General features: G+C 39.9%; 1 protein-coding gene across 1 annotated transcript in view; it reads left to right on the plus strand.

Annotated features, from left to right (window-relative positions):
• The first annotated feature begins 266 nt into the window (after positions 1 to 266).
• The window catches only part of LOC149440937 (sodium- and chloride-dependent neutral and basic amino acid transporter B(0+)-like), a 44,313-nt gene continuing 24,295 nt past the window's right edge, over positions 267 to 20,284 (plus strand). Inside the window, exons 1-6 of the mRNA XM_089657970.1 lie at positions 267 to 559; positions 2,325 to 2,472; positions 4,870 to 5,001; positions 12,619 to 12,780; positions 12,852 to 12,972; positions 14,642 to 14,774. Coding sequence (XP_089514096.1) covers positions 497 to 559; positions 2,325 to 2,472; positions 4,870 to 5,001; positions 12,619 to 12,780; positions 12,852 to 12,972; positions 14,642 to 14,774 — 759 coding nt within the window. The 5' untranslated portion in view covers positions 267 to 496. The remainder of the gene's footprint in view (positions 560 to 2,324; positions 2,473 to 4,869; positions 5,002 to 12,618; positions 12,781 to 12,851; positions 12,973 to 14,641; positions 14,775 to 20,284) is intronic.

The raw sequence follows: 20,284 nt of genomic DNA on the forward strand, positions 1-20,284 counted from the left end.
TTTGACACAGTGGGGAGAATTTCCCCATCCACATTCAATGTGTGGATAGGGAAATCAGTTGAGTTTTTCCATTCAGCCAGCCGGAAAAAACTGAACCATGTATGGCCAGTTGTAAAGTTGGATCAAATTCATATTCATAAAGAATAATTACCACATAATGTTGAAAGAGCCACTCACTTAAGGCGGGGCTGCACTTGTCAGACATATAATCTTGTTCTTGAAGGAGAACTTAGTACTTAGAATTGTTTCACAGTATGAGATGCAGCATTTCTAAGTGGCTTTGGTTATTCACTTTAGATATTTGCAGAGCCATGAATGTGGTTCATTCTTCCTGTGGACAAGGTGTACTGTAGTAGCTTCATCGAGTAATCACAATAAGTCAATTGTTGCACTCCTTAATTACATGCTACATTGTATTGTCAACCCTTACATCACTCCATCACAGTACAACACAGAGGTTACAACAAGAGACCTGCTAAGTATTTAAAAAGAGGACATGGGAAATATAACACTACCGGGATTTTTAAAATGCTGTGGAAAAAAGTCAACCAAGACTAATGTAAGTCATTTTCAAATAATTTATCTTCTATACATTCTTTTAGTACATATATTAGTTTTTTATCTAACCAGTGTAAAAATGTTATCTTTCTATACTATGTGATCTATAAATATGACCTTCCTTCCTTCCTCCCTTCCCTCCTTTGCTAGGATTAGAAGTGAAAAAAGTTTTAAACTTGATTCATGATGGAAACTTTTGTGCTATAATTTGTTATATTTAATTGGAACAAGTAATTAACACACATTACTGTATTTATGCTATATGCACTAAACGTACTAATGGAGTAATTTGAAAAGAAAAAGATAAGTTATTAAATGAAAAGAATTTACTTGTCTTCAGTAGAATTTAATATTATTATTATTAATAATAATTATAAAAATCTGCTAATAACATTCAGCTCTTTTCCTTTGTGACTATGAGTATTTGATGTTTTTGTTCCTGGACAGATTCCAATTAAAAGCCTATAACTTTTTTTTAAACTTGGTCAGAGTATAGATCATCTCTTTCTAAACTGTCATCATAATGATAGGGTGATGGATTACTGCGGGAAAATCTGTACAGCTGATCTAGGTCTTTGACTGCAATAAAGATCATAGCTGTTAGCAATGCGCATGATATAAATTATTAAATTGAGTTTGCCAAATTATAGACTAGGGTTTATTTTCTAAGGGGGATTAAGCATGGTCACTTTGCAAATGGTGTGCACACTTTGCTTGTGTGTACATTTAAGTTGTGTTCAATTCAATCATCTAATCATATACAAGAAAAAATCAAGTTTTTAAAATATTTTCCTTGTACTTGATTGGGTAGTGAACATAGTTTTGCCTTTTTTGCTAGGTTAAGTGAACTTTCACTTTGCTACATAACTAACCTCTACTACTTTGGTGGAACAGTCAAGTCTGATTGAGCAAAAATAGGTAGTATGGAAATGCTGTAGGTCATACCAACCAATCAGAAATGGTTTTACTTGACTAAAGTGCAATCTGAGTAGTTAGTATTAGTTTTAGTATGATTCATATTTGAATTTGATTTTGCTCTACTTACTGAATAAATCTGAAAGTTGAGAACTATGCTAGGTTCTAATATCATCAATTAATGTGGAATAAACATGACTGAAAGCAGCAAATATAATACCATGCATGTCTTCCTATTAATTTATTACCCACAGTTATATTGTTAAAGTAACATTAAATCTTAATTGTTTTAATTAAAATAGCAAGCATGGTATACTTGCCTGCTCTGTGCAAGGTCTCTCCCTTTGTACCCTCCTTTTGTTAGGCTACCAATTCAGTATACATATCTCTAGACAAAAAATGCAATGATGATAGGTGTATCTGTCACATTCACTTACCCAGATTTACCTAGATCTTCATTTGTTTGCTACTCTTAACATAGATCATTTCAACATACCTATGTCTGTTTTCCCAATCCAAACATACCAAATACAGGTGAATCAGTACTTAACACTAATTGGCCCTAGTCTGCATTGTTGAAAAGCATTCATAAAAAGAAAAACAAGTCATAGAAATAGGAAGGCTGACTTACTAAAGAGGTTGATAATCTGCACTCAGAAATCTGTGTAATTATTCACTTCAATTAGCCAAGCAAATAAAAACTAAATTCCTGTTCATTTTAGATACTCAATCATCTGCACATGACTGGATAGTTAAACACAATTTTAGCTTTTGTTTTCAATGTATTTTTTTTTGGGGGGGGGGATTAGGTCAAAAATTTAATGCGGCTCAACATATTTTTTCTTTTTCAGGATAACACAAGTGTGAACAGCACAAATGAAAATCCAGAACGAGAGTTTTGGTCTAGCAAAACAGATTACTTGCTGTCTTTGGTGGGGTATGCCGTAGGACTTGGAAATGTCTGGAGATTTCCATATCTATCGTACAAACATGGTGGAGGTACTGTGAAGAATACACTGTCTGCTGAATACCATGACTGAGATCAGTTAAAAAAAAGTATATATATATATAGAGAAAAAGTATATATATAAATAAATATATATATATATATATATATATATATATCAATTAGGGTTCCCTCACACCTTTTTAGTGATCCAGTTGCAAACATAAAGATACTGTTCCATATTGTCCAAAGTGTCTAAAGGTAAAAACTGTTCTTGCTGCTCATAGCAATCAAACAGATAATTAAGTAAAAAAACAATGCAAATTAACAATTGTCAGAAAGCACTATAAAAACAGGAGTGTATTTGGCACAATACTTTTTTATTGAATATATTTATATTCATCAAAATATATTCAATAATAATGTTTAGCTTTTTTATCCAGAGGGGCCCTTTAATTTTTTTCACATTTCACACCCAAAGAATGAAAAGGAGCTATTAAATTTCCCCCACTTAAAAAGCATTGTGTCTAATGTTTGCCTTGATACATAAACTTCAGAGTAAACAAGCTGAATCAATGCTTTGCCTTGTTCCCTACTAGGGTCATTTTAATAAACTGTTATTGTCTTCTTGTTTGCCTTTAAAAGGCTACAGAACAACTTTCTAAATTACATAGTCATCAATGATGATTTTGTTTCATGTCTCCTATATCTACATTTCATAGTTGTGCAAAAAATAAAACCTGGTTCAAAAACAAATGGGCCATCCAAGAGCAGAATGTAGATCATTAAAGTAGAATTCCAGGTTTCATTTCACTTTACATGGTTCATTTGGGCCAAGCTGACCCAAATTAACTATTTCCATTACAGAACGATGTGCTGTAATGGACTGTAATAATATTTGCTGCATACAGTAAGTGGTGCTGTGTTTTGGAAGTAGTACAAGTGACTGCCCATGTGCTTCTGAAAAAAGGAGTCAGAGTGAGTGCTTCTCCAACATTCAGGGGAAGCCTTGTATTTTTATCAATGAAAACAAGGCTTGATTGGCCAAGGTGTAGAGGAGGGCAGATGATATCACAATTTCCACCTTGGCCAAACAGAGGAAGCCGTGTATTGTGCAATATCTTAAAGCCTGCCTAACATTAACCAAAATGTTTTATTTGGTATTATATAGAGTAGAAAAGTGTTAAAGCTTCTGTAATTTTTTTGTTGCCATTGGAGAGATTCCCCTTCACCTCCTGACAGGACAAAAATGATTGGAATTCTCTCCAAAAGGGGCACATAAATGAATATTTCGGTACAGAGAGCAAGGGATAGAGTATTTATGGCTGTTTGTGCTTATCTGTTCTGACACCTACAGTCCTATTTTTATGGGTTTCACAGGGACAGGAAGTGAAGGAAAATTGTCTCAATAAGGATCACAGAAAGAAATAAAACCTGTTAACTATTTCACACATACAGGTGTGACTAATTTCAAGTGGATCACACAAATCATAACGCACACATCATCATGTGCTATTCTTTTCAAACACTTTACATTCCCTCAACATAAGGGCTTACAAGTAGATAGGTCAGTAATTATTATACCTATAATGAGTTATCTATTACACTTTTTGTATCTGCTGGTTTGCTATACGCCTTTGATATAAAGATATACCTCACCGCAATTTGTACTACAATTCAAACCCATAGCCCGTCTGTGAAACGGGATGCTGCATATTGTGTCTATGACTGTGATCTATATTTGTATGTACATTGATCTGCCTTAACTTTCCCAATAAAATAATTTTTGAAAAAAAAAAAAAAACTATTTCACACTCTATCCAAGACTAAAAAATAAAAGCAAAATTGACTGGACTTAAGACAGACATAGCTCAACATTTTGGTCTATGGGCAGGCTGGTTGTTCTGAAGTTGATCTATAGATCAACTTCAGTACAACCAGCTTGTAGCTTTTTTTTTTTTGTATGATTACTGCCAATGGGTATAGCCAGCAGCAGTAATCATTGTATTCTGACAGCAGGGAAACCTCCCACTGTCAGGATACTACAGCACAGTGAGAGGGATTATCCCATCAACACAGTTAGTGTTGATGGAGGAATCAAGCTTTTATTTTCCCTTTAACCCATGGTTGAAGGAAAGAAAATTGCTTTATTTATGGCCAACTTTAGGCTTTAAAACAGTCCTGTGTGTATGGTCTAGATGTTGCTATCAATAGCTGAATGTGTTGTATCACTATGATCAGGTCTTGCATGTATATGTCCATCCTAATACTGTAGCTATAAATGTTACTTACACACCCAGCAAGTCTAACATACAGGTTATTCATTTCTTTAAGCAATTCGGATGTTCAGACTCAGATACCAAAGCAACTTAAAATTCAGAAACTTTACATTTAAATGGTTGCAATAATGTGCGTTTAAACAAATAATGTGCTGTTCTTATTTGTTTTAGGTGCCTTCCTGATCCCTTATGTAATAATGCTGGCTCTGGCAGGTTTACCTTTATTATTTTTAGAGTGCTCACTAGGCCAGTTTGCCAGCCTCGGACCCATTGAAATATGGAGAATTGCCCCCTTTTTCCAAGGTAATCTTGAATTATTAATACTAGAAATCAGAATCTAGGAATACTTAAAATTCACAACAGCTGGAATAAACTGCCCCCCTGGACAGCCCAAAATAATTGAATTGAATTATTCCTCTTTTAACTGTCATTAAGAGTCAACATTACTGAAGGCCACCTGACGTGAAAGACATATAGGGGTTTATTTACTAAAGCTGGAGAGTCCAAAATCAGACTCACTTCTGCATAGAAACCAATCAGCTTCCAGGTTTCATTGCCAAAGCTTCATTGAACAAGCTGAGGTTAGAAGCTGATTGGTTTCTATGCAGAAGGGAGTCTGATTTTGGACTCTCCAGCTTTAGTAAATAAACCCCATACTGTTCTGGAAAAAATGTGCAACAAGCCAAAGTGAAGCAAAATTCCAGATCTGCATCTTTATTCCAGATAATTGACTCAGAAACGATTATAGCCAGGGTGATAGACAGGCAATTAGCATTATTTTTTATACATTATTGTTATTATACAGTATTTATACATAATTATTTCTTATATGACAGGTGTCCTTTAAGTTAATATAATTTATAAATATAATAGATAATAAATAATGGTGTAAATGTTTATTCTATGACATGGATGCAATCAATACAAGTATTTTTAAATATAGCTAGAATAAGTAAGGTAAATCTATTGTTATATTAGCTTTGTGTGGTCTCTTGCACAGCAGGCCTATGAAAGGGAGGGGACACCTCTGTGAGCTAATAAAGGCTGTAAAGTTTTGCATTTAATCTTACACATGGAGCTTGCTGTCAGGAGAAGATAGCAGGGTGATGAACTTCACTGAGTGGTAGGAGTGGAAGTGGACTTCAGTTTTCTAAAAAGTGGACTGGGGGTGAAAGGGTGATCAAGCCACATTGCTTAACTGCAATAGAGAATCATGAGGCCACGAAATTTGCTATGCAGTGCTCCATGGGTGTTTGGTTTACAGCACTGGCTGAGCAGAATTAAGAATCCTTTAGCACTTTATTCGATTGCAAATAAATACAGTATATATGTTTAACTGTGTTTTAGCTGTTTGCCTGAAGTTAAGCTTTAAAAAATGATAGTACCAGTAGGTAAACATTTGATTACTATAAAATAGGAGAACATTTGAGAAATGTAATTCCTTGAAAACCTCAGTTGGCAAGTAAAGCTAAAAGGCTTTGTGTTTTAGTAAGCGGACCTAAAACCATTAACCCTGTTTTTCTTTTAAAAATCCCCAATGCTTACCTAACACTTAATCCAAGATTAGTAAACCTACAGGTTCTTCTGTCTATAGATATGGTTGGAGACCCACATTATTTTTATCATCAGACAGAAACTGTGCCACTGTTTGGTTGGTTAAAACTCATGTGAATCTTCCAGTCATTCGTATAGCTGTGATCCCAGTCAGATCAGGGGATTCTACTGTCCAACATGTGAAGCACTGTGGAAGAGACTTTGCCGGTACATGTCAGAAGAATTAGACCGCTGTATCTATATATTGCTCAGTAATTGTTTGCTGAATACTATCAAATTAGGCTAAAAAGATAACTCTATGAGTAGACATCTCTAACAGAACCACACTACTAGGCAGGGCCCATGCTAGACTATTTTGCAACCTAGGCAAGACCAACTACGTGAGCCCCCCCCCCTCCAAAACTCTCCCCCATCAAGTCACCTTTCACATATCCCTATATTCCTCATCATATCCTCCAAACAGTAACTTAGCCCGCCACCACATCTGTCAACTTCTTCAGCCACACCCACCTGTCAAGTTTAAACCCAGTGGCACCAATTTCACTTCTTAATTCTGCCTCAACTAGCATAGCTGACACTCAAAAATACTCCAGCCTGGTCAATATCTCACTTTCCAATGTCCCCCACCCCCTTTCCTACCATCCTCTTCCTATCCATCAGCCAGCAAAGTTCCCTCTCCACAAGTGTCCTACCGCTACCTCAGTTTTCCTCCTGATCCATGCCAGCATCACTCCTGCTCCTACAGACGGCATAGCTGATGCATCATCTCCACTCCTGCAGTGCTGTTTCAGCATTCCTTTCCACCCTGCCAGTAGTATTCCCGCTCTCAAAGCCAGCACCCCTCCCGTTCCTGTCAAATACAGCCCTATCATCCATTCCAGCCACTGCGCCCAGATGGCCGGCTCATCACATCCTTCCAGTTGTCACTGCTGTCCAGAGCCATCTTTAATGTTGATTGGACCATGGGCAAACATTTTCTTGGGACCCCACCAATGCAATTTCATGTCCACCCCCAACAAAGTATTAGAGAAGGGGAGGTATGTAAATATTAAATAGTGCAGTATTTTTAAGAATGCGGCCACCATACCTGGAGCAGATGTGAAAGTAGTCTTGTGGTAAGGATGGGGTATACTGCAGCAGGGTACAGTGTTATAGAGATCAGTCTCCCCGGTACCAAGAAAAGGTAGTATTAGGTGGGGGCAGGGTAAGTAGAAAGGGGTGCAGTGTTCTAGAGAGTGTGACTTCTTAGTACTACGAGTGAGCAGAATGAGATGGGGAAGGGTACGTAAGGGGCTATAGTTGACTAGGGCTCCCCAGTACTAATGGGGGCATGTAGCTGGGTACAGAGTAAGGGAGTGCAGGGTTATGGAGCATGGGGCTCCCTGGTACTATGATGGGGCAGTGTTCACAGTAAAGTGGTGCAATATTTAAAAGAGTGGGGTCCCCCAGTAAAAGAAGGGAGTAGGGTACATACCAAAGTGTAGTGTTAAATAAATTGGGCCTTCCCAGTACGAAAAGTGACTGCATAGGTTGGGAGAAAGGATACATAGTAATGGGTGCAGCATTATATACATTGGGATGATGGGTGCTCCCTTGTACAATCAGGGTGCAGAGTTAAACAGAATGGATCAGTATAGGGTTGGAGAAGGGTAAATAGTTGTGGTGCAGTGTTATACCATCTGGGGAAGTATGGGGTGGGGGCAGGGTAAATAGTGAGTGGTACAGTGCTCTATAAAGTGGGTCAAGGTGGGTCCAGGTGAATAGTGAGGGGTGCAGGGTTCTATGGGATTGGGGCAGGGTGAACAGTGATAGGTGCAGGGTTCTAGGAGGTGGGGGTGAAGTGTATAGTGAGGGGTGCAGGGTTCTGTGGGGTGGGGGCAGGGTGAACAGTGAAGGGTTCTATGGGGTGGGGGTAGGGTGAACAGAGAGGGGTACAGTGTTCTGTGGGGAGGGGTGTGTAGTGAGGGGCTCAGGGCTCTATGAGGTGGGGAGAACAGTGATGGGTGCAGGGTTTTATGAGGCGGGGGCAGGGTGTATAGTAAGGGGTGCAGGATTCTATTAGCTGGGGGCAGGGTGAATAGAGAGTGGTACAGTATTCTATGGTGTGGTGTGTATAGTGAGGGGTGCAGGGTTCTATGGGGTGGGGGCAGATTGAAAAGAGAGGGGTAAAGTGTTCTATGGGGAGGGGTGCATAGTGAGGGGTGCAGAGTTCTATGGGGTGGTAGCAGGGTGAACAGTGATGGGTGCAGGGTTCTATGGGGTGGGGGCAGGGTGAACAGAGAGGGGTAGAGTTCTATGGGGTGGGGTGTATAGTGAGGGGTGCAGGGTTCTATGGGGTGGGAGCAGGGTGAACAGTGATGGGTGCAGGATTCTATGAGGTAGGGGTGAGGTTTATCGTGAGGGGTGCAGGGTTCTATGGGGTGGGGGCAGGGTGAACAGTGACAAGAGCAGGCTTCTATGAGGTGGGGATGAGGTTTATCGTGAGGGGTGCAGGGTTCTATGGGGTGGGGGCAGGGTGAACAGTGACCCTGGATCAGAGCCTTCTGTACTGATCAGAGCTGGGAGGAGTCGGACAGAGAGGAAGCAGCTGGTACTCATGATTTGGGCATCAGTGGAGACCGGTCTCTTCCCGAAGCACATCTGCTTGGCTGGGGGGTGAGTCTTCATCATGAAGGAGGGACTGGGACACAAGGGAGGGATCCAGGGGCACAGGCACAGCCATCTCCGCACTATACTTATGTGGTGCCCCGCCCCCCATTCACTTCCAATCTGCTACCACTGCTCAGTGTCAATCACTGAGAGTCGGGCACAGCACTGATCACCGGGATCTGCCATCCCTGATCCACAACTCCATCCATGGCACTACCCCACTACCAGCCCCACTCCTCCATCCACCGATCACCCTCCACTACCCTCTCTCCCTACCACTGCTGCCTTCTGAACTACTGGACTGACACACAGCACTGCTCTACACTGCCCCACCACACTCCCCTATACACTCCACTAATATAGACTGCCATACCAAACTGCCCTCCCAGCAGCCATGGCTGCGCCCTAGGCGGCTGCCAAGTTTGCCTAGTGATAGCACTGGCCGTGCTACCAGGCTTCATAGAGCCATGTAGATAGTTTCAGAGAAAACAAAACTTTCAAAATTGTGAAAAGATGTCACACAAGTAGGTAAGATTCTAGAATGTGTGAAACAGGAGAGTGTTTAAATGATGAAGTTACAAGGTTATGATGAGTCAGAAATAATTACCAGATGCATTATGAATATAATTTTAAATATTTAGGCAAACAGGATAGTACAAGGGTGGTACAGACATGTGATTGTAGCAATACCTGCATATGAACCTTGCAGAGGCATTTAAAATAAAAAAGGAAAGCCAGGCCAAGAAATTAATATGGAAATTATATCTTGGCACATTAAAAAATATTTCTCTGGTAATCATTGTAAAAGAGAAATAAAGGAAGTAAAATAGATTTTTTATTTCCTCTTTAGTCTGAGCACAGCTTCCCTTCACCACTTTACCTTTTTACCAGACCACCAGCTTGTTATCACCACTTCTCCAGTAGTACACCACCACCAACATGACAATCCATCTGCCTCAATAATTCAGGGCATAGAAAAATGGCTCTACTAGTCGCAGACCAACTCTGCAAAGGCAATCCTGCTGCTGTGAATGGTGTACTTGTGAGTGGTAAGGGCAAACTCCTTGCAAGAAATTTTCCCTATGCCTGTCCTCTCACCACTCTTCCAGCCCCTGCTGTTGCTGTACTGAAGAAGGGAAAGCAGGATATGGGTTCAGATGAAGGCAGGTTTACTTTAAGGCAACCTGAGCATTGCTGCCTATGAGACAGTATATAGTAGCGTTGTGTCTACCTTTTGATGGTAAAATCTGTTGCTTTGCAAATCCCTGAAAGTCATTTAAAATTATGAAAATCAGAATCCTTGATTTTGTAAAATTGGTTCAAATGCAAACATTATTTGTTTAATATAGTCTTCTTATTTATTACATTTGGTCCATTCAAATCATGCATCATATTTCACAGATTATTAACATTACTTACATGCAATATGTACCCAAGAGATTAGTATCTGGCTGAGAGATGTCACAATGCAACTTTAAAAACTTTAAATGTAAAGTGAAACCATCGAAAACAACTATTATGTGCATTATAGGTGCAGCCATATACATACAATGGATTGACTAGGCTTTGGGTGTGACTATTTCCTGTGTTTAAATGGACATAAGCATTCTACATTGGATGTAACGTGGCAGGTACATGGTACATGGTACATGTACATGTGGAAAAATAAGTGACCGAATCTAATAGGGAATGGAATCATGGCTCAGATAGATAAATGAAAAAAATGCGGTGCTCTATCTCATCATAAATAGAACCATAATCTTTAGAAACACAAAGTGACAGTCCAATAATTTTTTTTTTCTATAATAAACATCCAATCCAGTATATGTTGTGTTATCATCCAGCAATATTCAACACTGTGCTTGACTTGTGACCCTACTCCCTGCTCACCTTGACCATCTTTTTCATTTCTTTAATTTTGAGTGTGAGTACACCAGAGTAGTGAGTGCAACAATCTTCTTCCCTGATAGTATTACTATAATTGTAATGTAGCAGCGCATAGATCTTTACCGTTTGCATGACTCAGATGGAGCTGCTTCAGGCCTAAATATGGCATCCTGGCATGAAGAGGTGCATGGCACACCACAAATATCTAAGGAGGAATCAAAATAATTTTTTTGCTGATGGACTCTCAGGATCCTGGCTTATAGGCCAGCCTGTAATACCATCAATCTGCAGTTTGAATTTTTGGTTGAGCTGCCCCACATTTGCCACATAATTCATACATTGCAGTACACTTGCTTTTTTGGCTATACACATTTCTATCCTCATTGCCTTTATATTCATTCCATTTTGTTATTTCAGACTATTTTACATTTCACTATTCCTTTACTGGAAAAAGTAAGCAGGCTGGTAGAACCTGTTTAACGAAAAAGCCATTCTAAGCTGCCAGAATCAGATTTTGACATTTATAAGCATTGTGTTACTAGGTAAAACAATTTACCAATGATTGTAATTATTGAGAATTCAAGTCTGTCTTGCACTTACTGTCAGTGATTGCCACATTATGTCATAAGTACCTAGCTGTACACTTTATTTTTAACTTTATTTGACCATTTAAAAGGAACATTTCAAGACATGAATATAGAAATTGCCATATCTTAATTGGTAAAGAGAAGATACATTAAGGCTTTGCTTTACTACTAAGTGAGTCAGTAAGCCAGAACAAGCATACATATATCTTGTTCTAAGCCAAAACCATGTAGTAAAAAATGACAGCTCTGGAGCATGCACTTTTCTAAATCAAGTCAGCAATGACAGCTTACTGTATGTCTATCATGTCAGGTTCTAAATAGGAAGCTCAAGTTTAAAAGGTCAAAGATAGGAATATCAATCCATAAGATGTGATATTCAAGACAGATCAGGCTGAATAACAAAATGTGATTTGCCATTATCTATGAGGCCTTTGAGCTTTGTGTTACCAACCTTTTGCTTTTTTGCGGTAGACTGGTATCCAATGAAGGTGACCCAATGTCACTTAATTGTTTCACAATCTAGTTATTAAAACAAACTAAAAAAAAAACCTTGCCATAGATCTGATGTCTAGAACCTGGCAGATCGCACAATGGCAGCTGATTGGACCCAATGGTGGAGCCACAAATAAGGAGTAATTCAACCTGATGAACTAGCAAGTGGAATGCTTGAAGAGGACCTAACTTATTTTGGTGTACTAACCTAACATAATCATTATTGATCATGGCATTGCCAAGTTTCTAATTTACAAGAGCTTTTAAACCACCTCCTAAAAATGTTTAAAAATGAGTTATGTGCCCATGTAAAATTATGAAACCTCAAGAAAAAAGTATAGTAGATGTGTTTTAATCTTTTGGGGGTGACATTATACCTAAATCATATTATACCCTGGTAGGTTAAATGCTATGTTATAATATAATTTGATTTTATTTAAAATAACACTAATAGGAAAGTAGGCAAGTGAAACGATAGCATGAGAAATACAAAATCTCTTATCCAAGAAAATATTATCCATAGTATTCTAAAGTAGGTGTTGTTCAATGTTTTTAACCCTGATCAATGAAAATAATCTCCAGGAACAATGTTGATAAGGTGTGTTGACAATCAATTTCAAAATATATATTTACATTATAAATTTTTACATTTTAAGTACCTTATATAATTTTATACTACATAAATATTCCTGCTGATAAGAAGTAATATAAATTATGTGTAACTAATGATTATTGTCTTTTTTTATTCAAGGTGTTGGGTTCACTATGGTGATTATATCAACCCTTGTATCTATATACTACAATGTCATCATTGCTTACAGCTTATTTTATTTATTTGCTTCATTTCGAAGCTATCTGCCATGGGGTGATTGCTATGAATGGGCAGACAGTAGCTGTCAAGGCACCATAAATGGTAAGTAGGCCTGTTCATTATATGATGCCTTTATGATATTTCAGATGAGTACTGAAAGTTTTCTTCTACAGGCTTCTGCAACGTCACTTTGGACAATGCTACAATAACCATGAACATGTCTTCAGTACATGAACAAAATCTGACTTGTATATCAGACAACACAACAGAGCTACCAAGCAAGCAATACTGGGAGTAAGTTTTATGGATATTTTTTTTCTTTGTGTAGAGGTTGGGTTAAGTGACAGATAGTAAAATTCAACTATTATAATCTTAACAACTTGCCCTATTCTCTGTCCCCTAAATCACCTCTACCCCCATACTTCCATTCTGCTTAAATTAATATGTTGTTTACCTTGGTATCTTCATGATATTCTTTATCAATACACATTTGGCCTATAATCTGAGACGTTGGGTAGGCCCCCAGCCAATTATACTGGGCAGAACTGAGCTATCACCTTCAGATTGGGAAACAAACTAGGTTGGAAAGTAGTTGAAATCTAGGCAGAAAAAAAGACACAAATTAATCCAGCTCTATGTATTCTCAGTAATACGTCACTAAATGTATTTTTAAATCAAGTAGTGAGCTTGGTATCAGCCTCATGCAGTCCCTGTACAGAGATCAAACTTGGGATCGGGAGAAGAAGGTGGAATTCAGATGTGCTGCAATGAAAGGAATGTGCTGATAGGAGACAAAAGCAGAGTGACAGAGAGATGAGCTCAACCATCTGCTGCTTCACCTCTTGCTATCCAATCAAAGGCTGAGGCTGGGGCTGAGACAAGACGTGAAGCAGTTAATGAGCTGCTACAGAGAAAAATCAGATATCTTGCTCTGCCAGGCAGGTCTGTACTCAGGACTGGACAGAAATGACCAAAAATACTTTGGCAGGTAATTAGCTACCTACAATGTATTTTATCAGTATGCCTGGGGGAATTTTAAAGCAGGGTTCCACCCAAAAGGGGAAGTTCCGCTTTAAGTACTGATCCCCCACTCCACCTGACGGAGTTCTGCTTCCATCACCTAGGCAATCGGAAGCAAACGTTGTCTCCCCCCGCCCCCCGCAGTTTTCTGGAACATGTGACAGGCCCCAGAAGACTATGGTACCATTCATGCATGAGCAGTGGGCATCCGGCTGTGAAGCCACAAGCTGTCAGCTGGGTGCCCACACTTAAGAAGCCGACGCCAGGGAGAGAGGACAACTGGTGAAACTGGCTGTGGTGACCACACCACTGGATCGTGGAGGTGAGTGGCTGGTTATTAAAAGTCAGCAGGTACAGTTTTGTATCTTGTATCTCTCTCTCCTTGCAGGGAGAAAGTCTCTGTAAACAAACAAACGTGTCTAAAAAAAAAATTTAAAAAATAGCTAGGTCAAGGTTTGATCTAGGTCAGTGCCAGGGTTAGTGTTTTGGTCAAGGTTTGGTCAAAGGTCAAGATCAGTTAGTGTCAGTAAGTTTTAGGTAGGATAAAAAAAAAGCAAAATGTGCATTATTGATTCTGGGCTATACTACTGGTACAAACAATAAATAATATACACATTGGTATCGGTGCGAAAAAAAAAACTGAATGCACTAATAATGGCAATATGACGACTGCTTTTTATGCCCAGCTACCATTTCACTACACACATTATACTACTAAAAAAGAAAGAAGGAATGGCTGCATTTCAGTGGAACTGCAAGGTTTCTTGTAACTCCTCTCAAACACCCTAGCACTCTTCTCCCACTAATTTCTACACCTTAAGTTCTGTTCAGTTGTCCAGGGGGGCTGGAAAAGGAGAAACAAACCGAAAAACTATGGAGATGTTTGGATACAAGCTAAATACGGCACTGTTGCATATTTGAGCAAATGTTTTTGAATTTTCAGTAAAGTAGCTCTGAAGCGGTCAAGCGGTATGGATGAAACAGGCACAGTGGTTTGGCACTTGGCACTCTGTCTACTACTGGCATGGATTATAACTGCTGCTGCACTCGTCAAAGGAATAAAATCCTCTGGAAAGGTAAATATATATGTTGTGCTACTGACACGTGTACTGACATTCCTGAACTAACTGCAAGGAAAACACTGGGAAACACTAGCATCCACAAGTGATTTGGTAATAGCATTGGCATCATTGATATAATTGTAGGTAAATCATTGACATAGCACTGGAATATCAAGGCAGTAATGGCGTCGATCAGCAACTTATAGCGGGACTGCGGGACTGTGGTGGGCATTCTGACACTGGGAGGGAAATGACTAACTGCTACTGACATCCCCAGTGACACTAAACAAAAAAGCACTGACACTGTACTAATGACACTGGGCAGGAAGGGGTTAACATCTGGGGGATCAAAGGGTTAACTGTGTGCTGTTTTACTGTGTGTGCTGTGTGTGTGTTTTACTGGGAAAACATACTGCTTTGTATTTCTCTGTTGTGCAGAGAAATACACAGCAGCATGTTACTGCTGGCAGGAGAGAGACCTTTGTTGTTTACACACAAGTCTCTCCCCTGTCAGTGATACTCGGCAATCGCCAGGAATCTCTGGCTGGTGATTGACATCTGTAGCCGCCAATAGAGACGTGAGTACTGGAAATGCAAAATCATATATATTTATATATATACAGGTGAAACTGAAAAAATTAGAATATCGTGCAAAAGTTCATTTATTTCAGTAATGCAACTTAAAAGGTGAAACTAATATATGAGATAGATTCATTACATGCAAAGCAAGATAGTTCAAGCCGTGATTTGTCATAATTGTGATGATTATGGCTTACAGCTCATGAAAACCCCAAATCCACAATCTCAGAAAATTAGAATATTACATGCAATCAATAAAACAAGGATTGTACATAGAACAATATCGGACCTCTGAAAAGTATAACCATGCATATGTACTCAGTACTTGGTTTTGGCCTCTTTTGCAGCAATTACTGCCTCAATGCGGCGTGGCATGGAAGCTATCAGCCTGTAGCACTGCTGAGGTGTTATGGAAGACCAGGATGCTTCAATAGTGGCCTTCAGCTCTTCTGCATTGCTCGGTCTCATTTCTCTCATCTTTCTCTTGGCAATGCCCTATAGATTCTCTATGGGGTTCAGGTCAGGCGAGTTTGCTGGCCAATCAAGCACAGTAATCCCACGGTCATTGAACCAGGGTTTGGTGCTTTGGGCAGCGTGGGCAGGTGCCAAGTCCTGCTGGAAAATGAAGTCAGCATCCCCATAAAGCTTGTCTGTGGAAGGAAGCAAGAAGTGCTCCAAAATCTCCTGGTAGATGGCTGCGTTGACCCTGGACTTAATGAAGCACAGTGGACCAACACCAGCAGATGACATGGCTCCCCAAATCAACACAGACTGTGGAAACTTCACACTGGACTTCAAGCATCTTGCAGTGTGTGCCTATCCATTCTTCCTCCATACTCTGGGTCCTTGGTTTCCAAATGAGATGCAAAAGTTGCTCTCATCAGAAGAGAGGACTTTGGACCATTGAGCAACAGACCAGACCAGGTCTGTTTTTCTTTAGCTAAGGTAAGACACTTCTGACGTTGTTTGTTGTTCAGGAGCGGCTTGACAAGAGGAATACGACATTTGAAGCCCATGTTCAGGATCCGTCTGTGTGTGGTGGCTCTTGATGCACTGACTCCAGCCTCAGTCCACTCCTTGTGAAAGTCCCCAACACTTTTGAATGGCCTTTTCCTGACAATCCTCTCCAGGCTGCTGTCATCCCTGCTGCTTGTAACCTTTTTCTTCCACACTTTTCCCTTCCACATAACTTTCTACTAATGTGCTTTGATACAGCACTTTGGGAACATCCAACATCTTTTGCAATTACCTTTTGAGTCCGCAGTCTTTTCCATGATTGTGATTCCTACTGAACCAGACTGAGAGACCATTTAAAGGCTCGGGAACCCTTTGCAGATGTTATGGCTTAATTAGCTGATTAGAGTGGGACACTTTGAGCCTAGAATATTGCACCTTTTCACAATATTCTAATTTTCTGAGATTGTGGATTTGGGGTTTTCATGAGCTGTAAGCCATAATCATCACAATTATGACAAATCACAGCTTGAACTATCTTGCTTTGCATGTAATGAGTCTATCTCATATATTAGTTTCACCTTTTAAGTTGCATTACTGAAATAAATAAACTTTTGCATGATATTCTAATTTTTCAAGTTTCACCTGTATGAAATTTCTAAATTTCACCTGTATTGATTTTGCGCAGCCCTGCCGCCCTGTAGCAGTATTTCTGCTATAGGGTGGTTGGGAAGTGTGGTTAAGCAAATTGTTGCTGATGATTAGAAAGCTCTGACGCTGATTCAGCAGGTGGTGTGTTGGTCCTCTGCATAGAGACTTCTTCTTCCACACAGAGAGAACACAGGCATTGCATGTTGTAGCTGCTTTCCTAAGATAAAAACTGCAAGAGTTTGAACGCAATTTGTTTTAACCACCTCCCGCCCGCCATATAAGGAAATGAAGGGCACAAGACTGTTCTCTCGTTCTGGGAGGATGCAGCGAGCGGTGGTGCGCTGTGTCCCATGTCCCTGGGACAAAACAGATCACCGATCAGCAGAAAGAGCCGAAGACATCAGCTCGGTCATGTGATCAGCTGTGTCCAATCACAGCTGATTGCATGTAAATAAGGAAATGCCGGTTATTGGCATTTCTCTCTTCACAAGCTGTCATGCTGACAGCTCGAGAGGAGAGCTGGTAATCAGCTTTCCTCGGAGGGGACATGTACACTGATCATCAGGGCACTGATGACCAGTGTACCCTGGTGATAAGTGTAGCCCCAGCAGTGCCACCTGACAGTGTCCATCAATGCCAGCTGTCAGTGCTCATCAATGCCACCTTCCAGTGCCCATCAGTGCCACATATCTGTGCCTACCAGTGCACATCACTGTCACATATCAGTGCCCATCTGAGTTGCCTTTCAGTGCCAGTCAGTGCCACCTATCAATGCCAGTCAGTGCCACCTATCAGTGCTGCCAGTCAGTGCCAGTCAGTGCCACCTAACAGTGCCAGTCAGTGCCGTCTATCAGTGCCAGTCAGTGCCACCTATCAGTGCCGCCTATCAGTGCCATATATGAGTGCTGCCTTTCAGTGCCCATCAGTTATTCCTGTCAATGCCCATCAGTGCCACCTACCAGTGCCTCCTCATCAGTGCCCATCAGTGCCACCTATCAGTGCCCATCAGTGCAGCCTATCAGTGCCCATCAGTGCTGCCTCATTAGCACACATCAGTGAAGGAGGAAAATCACTTATTTACAAAATTTTATAACAAAAACTAAGAAAAAACTTTTTTTTTAACTTTCAGTTGTTTTTGGTTTGTTTAGCAAAAAATAAAAAAAAGCTCTATCTGTCTAAAAAAAATTATAAAAATTTCATATGAGCACAGTGTTGCATGACCGTGCAATTGTCATTCAAAATGTGACAGCGCTAAAAACTGGCCTGGGCAGGAAGGGGGTATAAGTGCCCGGTAGGCAAGTGGTTAATCTACCTGGAATGTGTTTTTATTATTTAAACTAAAATTTCAGTTGGGTTTAAATGTGCTATATAAATAATACTGCTGTGTAATGCAAGCATAATAGCACATCTGAGAGACATTAGAGAAGGAACTGGCAGACCATAAGAAGGAAGAAAAAGTTTTTTGCAATACCCAGTGGACACAGACATTCATAGAGATCTGGTACATAAAGTCCTTCTGTGCCAGACCATCAGACAAGAACACGGCATAAAGATAAAAATGTGTGGGTTATACTTGTGCAGTAAACATAACAAAATCAGGAAAGTGTTTATGATGTACTGACTGAGGTTGTGAAGCTTTTTTACCTCTGGTAGCTACCTACTAAAACCAAACATTTCCTTTGTACCTGAGATAGTATAAGAGATTGATTAAGGCATTATAGGACCAAGCAAGCTTGAAGCTTTTCCAGCCCCCATCCCAATCCTATTGTATTGTTTGTGTCAACATGGCCCACCCTATCAGAGACCAACAGCCTACGAGCATATCCTCCCTAGAGTATTGGTAGGTGGGTTCACTTGTTTTTTTTCATGGTTTTATGCAGGAATAAGGAGGCTGTAGATGATCCTCTTGAACATCCAGCCAGCTCTAGACTTCTGCCTATGTTGCCTTTTGGATGATCCAGCTCTGAATAGTATCACTGTCTTCTATCTTCAAAATATTTTGGATAAACACTGTAATAAATTTTTTATAACACTGCAAATCCAACTTTGTCACTAACAGTGAAGGTTTCACAGGTAAATGCAAAGTTCATTTTGGCACACAGGTTTTTTTATGTACATTTCTTTTGAGAACTGAAAATGGCCATCAAGGCTTTTATTACATCAATTTTGGCACCATAGTATTTTCTTATTATTGTCAATCTGAAAGTATCTATTGCCATGATAAGACAACATTTATTGTCAGGATTAGAAATGAGCTTGGGCATATCTGGATGTGCGAACCCACATGGCTGAGCCTGCCAGGGAGCTGTCACCTGTAATGGGCCAATCATTTGCACCAAAGCATTCCCCGCCGCGCAGCTGTACATATACAATCTGTGTTTATACATGTGAATGTGTGGTGAGAAATGTCTTGGCTGCAAATGATTTGGCCATTACAGGTGACAGCTTCTCAGTGAACTTGACCACAAGGGTTTTGAAGTGCATCTGAACATGCCAAGCTCATCTCTAGTCATGATAGTATACATTTTGCCATTAAAGAAACATGGGAATTGACATTGTTGACCTTTGCTATTGAGAATGCTACTTGCCTGGTTGTCATGCAGATTCTCTGCCTTCAGAGCTTTAAGTCACTTACCTTGGAACAAATATGCAGATATAAAAAGGGTAAATTAAGTTTAGGTATTTGGCTCTGGCCAAGAGTCAGTTTTTTGGGTTGGCTTGAGGTTTTGGACTAAGGATAGGTTAGGTTTGTGTTAAAATTAGGTTTAGGAGTTTAGGTTTAGGACTCATGCTAGGACTAACAGTAAGTGTTCTTTTTCAGGCTTGTTAAGTATATAACATGATAACAGCTATCAGCGATAAAACAATCTACACCAAAAACAAACACATCAATCTGCAGAAGCCTTCAAAACTAACATACCAAGGAAAAGTTGTCCTACCACCCCCCCCCCCCAACAGGAAGTTATCAGCAAACAATTCAATAGATTTTTTTTAACCTAAAGTGGAACTAAAGGGAGATTTTCCTCCAATGGTCCCATTCGTTGCCAGCAATGGCATCTTCTCCTGTGCTCCTGTGTGCTGGCTTTTAGCCATCTGCTTGGGTCAACATGATGTTACTCCTGCGCATGCACAGGAGGCCGACATTCCAACACAATGGGGATCAGGCCAGACACCAAAAGCTGAGTTTTGCATGCACAGCTCAGTTTACATGCCAGGGGATACTGTGAACAAGCAGGGAAGTGTAATTTTATTGTAGAAGAGACATAACACGTGGAACAGTTTATTACATTGCAACTTTAGTTCCACTTTAATAAACAGATATAAACAAAATACACTTTAAA

The sequence above is a fragment of the Staurois parvus genome, unplaced genomic scaffold (assembly GCF_062004578.1).
Source record: "Staurois parvus isolate SC_StPar_1 unplaced genomic scaffold, SC_StPar_1.0 ptg001045l, whole genome shotgun sequence".
Lineage (NCBI taxonomy): Eukaryota > Metazoa > Chordata > Amphibia > Anura > Ranidae > Staurois > Staurois parvus.